This window comes from Tasmannia lanceolata, unplaced genomic scaffold (genome assembly GCF_043159265.1).
Source record: "Tasmannia lanceolata isolate RefF3 unplaced genomic scaffold, GAP_Taslan_0.1 ptg000013l, whole genome shotgun sequence".
Classification (NCBI taxonomy): Eukaryota; Viridiplantae; Streptophyta; class Magnoliopsida; order Canellales; family Winteraceae; genus Tasmannia; species Tasmannia lanceolata.
In genome coordinates this window covers 40,249,512-40,255,451 of record NW_027518690.1, presented here as the reverse complement: position 1 = coordinate 40,255,451, position 5,940 = coordinate 40,249,512, and the positions used below count along the sequence as shown (strand labels likewise).

Below are 5,940 nucleotides of genomic sequence, written 5' to 3'. Positions count from 1 at the left end.
CAATAAAAGATTAAAGCAAGGATTGGTAAAGTCACTTTGTTTCCAAAATTAGCTAGGTAACCTAGTTTTAGTGGGAAACAAAAGAATGAAGTTTTTTTTAGGTTTTTTAAAAGGGAAATGATATCCCCACCCCCCCCCCTAAATGGATAAAATCCCCCCCTTTAACGGTGTCTGTGACAATGGTTCACTGCTTGAGGATAAATTCACCCCACTTAACGTTTTTCTTTTCCTTTAAAACTTAACGGATAACGTTAAAGGGGGGGATTTTATCCGTCAGAGTGGTGGGGGGGAGATATCACTTCCCTTTCTAAAAAACTCGGGTTTATTAAAAGGATAGAAAATGTGTTTCTCTTTGGTGGGAAGCTGTGGCGGCTGCAAAGAGGAGACACGAGAGAAAATGTGAGAGAAACAGAGAAGTTAAGGGGGAGAGATCAATGTTTTTTCTTGGGTTTTTTCTCTTGGGTTTTTGCTGTCTATAATCTTGGTTGAGAAGCAAGGAAAGGATTACGATTTATGGGTTTGCGGGAAACATGTTGTAATCCTTGTATTTTGTTTTCTCATAGTGAAAGATCATGTTCTCGCCCGTGGATGTAGGCATCTTGGCTAAACCACGTAAAATATTGTTGTTCATCTTGTGGTTAGTGTTTATTTTACTGTTCTAATTCTTTGTGCATGATCAGATCGGATCTGCCTAGCGGAATTTTTCAACAAGTGGTATCAAAGATGGGGCGTTGTAACTCTAGTTTTCCCTTGAGGATGGAGAAAATTTTCCTCAACGAAGATCTGGCTTGCCCTCGAGAATGAAAAAATCTCTCAAGGATGATCTCCAAGTTCCCAGGTTGCTCCTGTGTGGAGTGGAAGGTTGTCAGGATTCCACACGAAAGCAAAGATCCTACATCAGAAAAGTAAAAGAGATGTGGATGGGCTCATTTGGTCTTGGACTCCGTCCCCTTAATGTCTAGCTTTTATGGGTGAGTTGTATTTGGTCCCAGCAAGTGGTATTAGAGCTCAAGTAGGAGTGATCTCAGTCGAGCCGCGGTGGGAACGATCGTAGGTGTCGTGGTTTGATCGCGGTTGGAGCAATCATTTGTGGTAGTGTTATAGAGAGTGCCCTAAAAGCCAGCACATTTTGTATTTCCAATGACTTTAATATCAATAAAAGTTTCTTTTCATGACATTTATTGGGTATATATATATATAGGGAAAAGTGTTGGTACTCGGTCGAGTACCTAACGTTATCTACTGTGTCGCTTAAATCAAAGCCATATAGGTTACTAACCATTGATTCAATTTAATCAAACCCGTCCAAATAAAAGGATACGTTTTATTACATCTGTGAGAGAGATACCAGACGACTCTCTCTCCCGTCCGACTCTCTCTCCCTCTCTCCCGTCCGACTCTCTCTATCTCTCCCTCCCGTTCGACGGAAATAGGGAAAGGGAACCTCTCCCTCCTCTTTCTCTCTCTCTCTCCCGTCCGACTCTCTCCCTCTCTCGTTTTTCCGGTCCTCGTTCTCTCTCCCGTCCGACTCTCTCTCTGCTATTTCAGTCCGACGGAACCTTCAAGCTTGCCGTGGCTTTAAAGCTTGGGATTTATTGCAGAACCCTGCCGCCGTGGATTGAAAGCTTGAAGGTTGTTTGAAATAGGGTAATCTTGCAGATTTATTAAAGATTTCTGGAGGGTTTAAAGGTACGGTTCTTCTTTAAATTGATTTTCTATTTTTTTGATAAATTTCTGTGTTGATTTTACAGATTTAGGGATTTTACAGATTTAGGGATTTAGGGATTTTACAAAAAAAATGAGGGTTTCAATCCACGGCTTGGGGATTTTTTTTCAAGCCTACCTTTCAATCTGTAATATCCCTTTTTCATTTTTTTGATAAATTTCTGTGTTGATTTTACAGATTTAGGGATTTAGGGATTTTACAAAAAAAAAAAAATGAGGGTTTCAATCCACGGTTTGGGGATTTTTTTTCAAGCCTACCTTTCAATCTGTAATATCCCTTTCCATTTTTTTTATAAATTTCTGTGTTAATTTTACAGATTTAGGGTTCCTGTGTTGATTTAAATCTGTAATAGTAGAAGATTGTAATAAATTTGAACAAAAAAAAAATAGGGTTTCAATCCACGATTTATCTGCAGCCACTCAAAACCCCTACATCCCTTTACAGATTTGCAGGTTTAATTGGCGCAATCCTTATAATCCCCTAACCTAAATCTTTATTGTAATTTCTGTCTCAAATTGTTTTTGCTACAAGTTTTCTACTTGACCCTGTTTTTTTTTCAAAGATTATGATGACCAATTGCGACTGTGAAATCGATTATTGGACTCAAATTTAAACATAATTCTGAGCCAAATAATTTCAATCTTACAGTCACAATCAGTTGTTATAATCTGAAAGAAGAAAGTCTCGTTGCGCCGACTCTATGAAGAAAATATTTTTTTTGCTACAAGTAGATTACTTGAGCCTGTTCGTTTAAGATTATGATGAGCAATTGTGAGTGTAAAACCGATTATTGGTTTCATTCTTAATCCAATAATCGGTTTGGCAGTCAGAATCAGTTGTTATAATCTGAAAAGAAGAAGGCCTTAATTTAATTTTTGTGGTTTATTTGCTGAAGAAACTCTTTACTGTTGTGTTTGGAATGATTGGTTGGAATCGCAGGTAGAATTTCTGAGTGGGTTTAAGCTCTATTTGAAAGGGATTGGTTAAGTTTTATTGAGTAATGGATGACACTATGTCCGAAGGTTTTGGGTTGTCAATTGATGATATAGATGCTAATAGATTGATTGTGGTTGATGACATGGCGTCCCAAGCTGGTGGCTTACAAAATGATGGACAATATGTCAATGAATTTGTTATGGTTGAGGAGGAGGAACATCAGAATGAGGGTTGTAGCAGTACATTTAATACGCCTACTAAGGATGGTAATGAGGGGGATTTAGTTTCCAAACCGTTTAAGGACCAGATGTTTGATACCGATATCGCTGCATATGAGTTTTATAATTTATATGCGTTGGGTATGTGATTTGGAATTCGAAAAGACACAACTTATAAGTCAAAGAAAAATGGGGAAGTGATTTTTAGGAGATTTGTATGTGATAAAGCGGGGTTCAAAAAAATGAAAGATAACAAAGAGAGTGATAAAGTAGTGAAGCGTCGTCGTAGTGTAAGAGAGGGCTTCCAAGCCAAGATGGATATCTCTTTGATAGATGAGAAGTTGCACGTGAGAGCTTTTGAAGATGATCATTGCCATGAGCTTACCTCTCCACCTAGAAGGCTAATGCATCGTTCTCACAATAGATTTTTTAAGAATGAAGCATGTAAGATTTTGATAGATGACCTAAGTAAGATAGGGATGAAGCCTGCTGGTGTTAAAAGGGCTATTAACGTCACATGTAAAGGAAAAAATGCTGCTTTGACAACAAATCAGGTGGTGTCCCATTTGAGGAAATAGCGGGGTAACAATATGGGTAAGGAAGGTGTCTTGGTAGCAGAATATTTCCAAAAGAAACGATCAGAAGACCCTAACTTTCAATTTGCTATGGAGTTGGACATTAATGGGAACTTGCGATCGATGTTTTGGGCCGATTCATGGGCGCGAGAGGCATATCTAAAGTTTAGTGATGTCATTGTTTTTGATGTCACGTACAGGACAAATATGTTTAAGATGTCATTTGCTCCATTTACCGGAGTTAATCACCATCGTCAGTCTACACTATTTGGATGCGCATTGTTAGTCGATGAGAAAGAGGAGACATTTACATGGCTATTTCAGCAATGGTTGCAGTGCCTGTTTGGGAAGGCGCCAGGTTATATAATAATAGATATGGACGGGGCGATGAGAAATGCGATTCAAACTGTTTTCCCAGACACCCGCCATAGGTTTTGCTCCTGGCACATACACAAGCATTTAGTTGAGCATGTTCCAGCGATGAGAGAAACTGATAGTGAGTTTTGCAAGAATTACAAGAAATGGTTTTATACAAGACAAATACATGATAGCGAGTTGAAATGGAAAGAATTAGTAGAGAAATATAAGATTAATGAAAATGGATGGCTAGCGAAAATGTGGGAGCTACGTAGTCACTGGGTACCAGCCTATTTTAGAGATACATTCACAGCTGGAATGACTTCTAGTGGCCGCAGTGAGAGCATCAATGCTTTCTTTGATGGGTATGTTAATATGAACACCACTTTAAAAGAATTCGTAGATCAATATGATAGGGCACTTGAGTTTCGTCGTAAAGCAGAGTCCCAAGAAGATTTCAGATCTAAAACTACGAAGGCCGTGTTGATGTCAAGGTTCAAATTAGAAGAAGAAGCAAGCAAATGTTATACGAGGACAATGTTTGATAGATTCCAAGTAGAGTTTAAGGATAGCCTTGACTGTTGGCATGAGAAAACGGATAAGAATGGCAACACAACTGAATACGTTGTGGGACTGAGTGTAGACGAGAAATGGAAATGGTGCAAGGTCTTGTATGATGATTCTGAAGAAGGTGTGAAGGCTACATGTGAGTGTGCAAAATGCGAGATTGAAGGAATTTTGTGCAAGCATATACTTCGTATTATGACCAAGAAGCAATTGAGTAGAATTCCACAGCGATATATTTTAAACAGATGGACAACCGGGGCTAGATTTGTACTTGGTGGTGGGGTGTCTTTAGGCGAAGAAGATAGTAATGAAGTTACTCCTTATGAAACATGGTGTATAATAGCAAGGTGTCAAAGGCTAGTACATGAATTTAAGGGTAATAGGAGTCTTTTTAAGAAGGTGTATGAAACACTTGATGTATGGTTGGCAGAATGTGAACAAGCGAAGAGAGAGACACAAGTTATTCTTGCAAACACTACTTGCAGCCAAGTACAATCCAATTTTGTGCGTGAATCTGCAGGGATATGTATTCATGACCCACAAGTCGTGAAAACCAAGGGCCGCCCGAAGGTTGCTACACATTTTAAATCGCCGATAGAGACCTCTCAAGCGAAAACAAAGAAACGAAAGTGTAAAAGATGTGGAGAATTAGGCCATAATACAAGAACGTGTAAAAAAGAACTCGAGGTTCGGGTTTTTCTCACTTTGTATTTGTAGAATTTCTCATTTTCTATGTTGTAATTATTATCATGTGAAGCAACATTTTCTATGTGCTGATAGATGACATTAAGGGATGAAGATGAAGAGGAAGAGGAAGAGAGTGACGAAATCAATGTATTTGAATAGGTACTTGATAGCTTCTTAATGTTACAACTTTGTAAATATTTCTGGATAGGTACTTCGTAGTTTCTTATCATCTTTTATTCTTCTTGCTCTTCATCTTGTATTCTTAATTATTTCTTCTGTCATTTGATGCTTACCTCCATGTTCTAATATTCCTCTGATTGCATGCAGGTGAGTCACTATTTCATGGCAGCCCGTTTACATTGGAAGATGAGTTCAGAGTTCAGAGAGCAATGGGTTGAATTGTAGAGCTACATGTTGACCACCATGTGTTTTTTCTTTTGCTTTCTAGGTAGATAATTTAATCTGCCAGTTTTTAGATTGATTTCTTCAGGTAGCTCTGTAGAAATTATTAACTCATGGATTTAAGCATTTTAATAAAGTACTATCTGCTTACATTACTCTTTGTTGGATGAAATTGTTTCATGAAATGTAAGCAATGATCCCAAAATCCTCAAATTCATCACAACACTTGGCAAACTGCGAAGCTTTTACAAATTAGTTTACTTTCTCCAGTTATTTTCTGAAAATTTTTTGAGCAACTTGAAAACTAAACATTACATCCCAAATCATACTATTTGATTGGTTTTTAATCCTGGAGAAGTGACTTCAATCGGCTCAGCAATTGAAAGGTGTAAAGAAGACAAACATTGCCAACCAGTATGGCTATTCCACTGGTCATGGGGACTAGCACCTTCTTGCAGGAAAGGTGGTAATT

General features: G+C 38.2%; 1 protein-coding gene across 1 annotated transcript; it reads left to right on the top strand.

Annotated features, from left to right (window-relative positions):
- Positions 1-3,470: 3,470 nt before the first annotated feature.
- LOC143891246 (protein FAR1-RELATED SEQUENCE 7-like) lies at positions 3,471-5,471 on the top strand. Its single transcript, XM_077395869.1, has 3 exons — positions 3,471-5,066; positions 5,160-5,213; positions 5,394-5,471. Exons 1-3 carry the CDS (start codon positions 3,471-3,473, stop codon positions 5,469-5,471), a joined length of 1,728 nt encoding a protein of 575 aa, XP_077251984.1.
- The last annotated feature ends 469 nt before the right edge of the window (positions 5,472-5,940 follow it).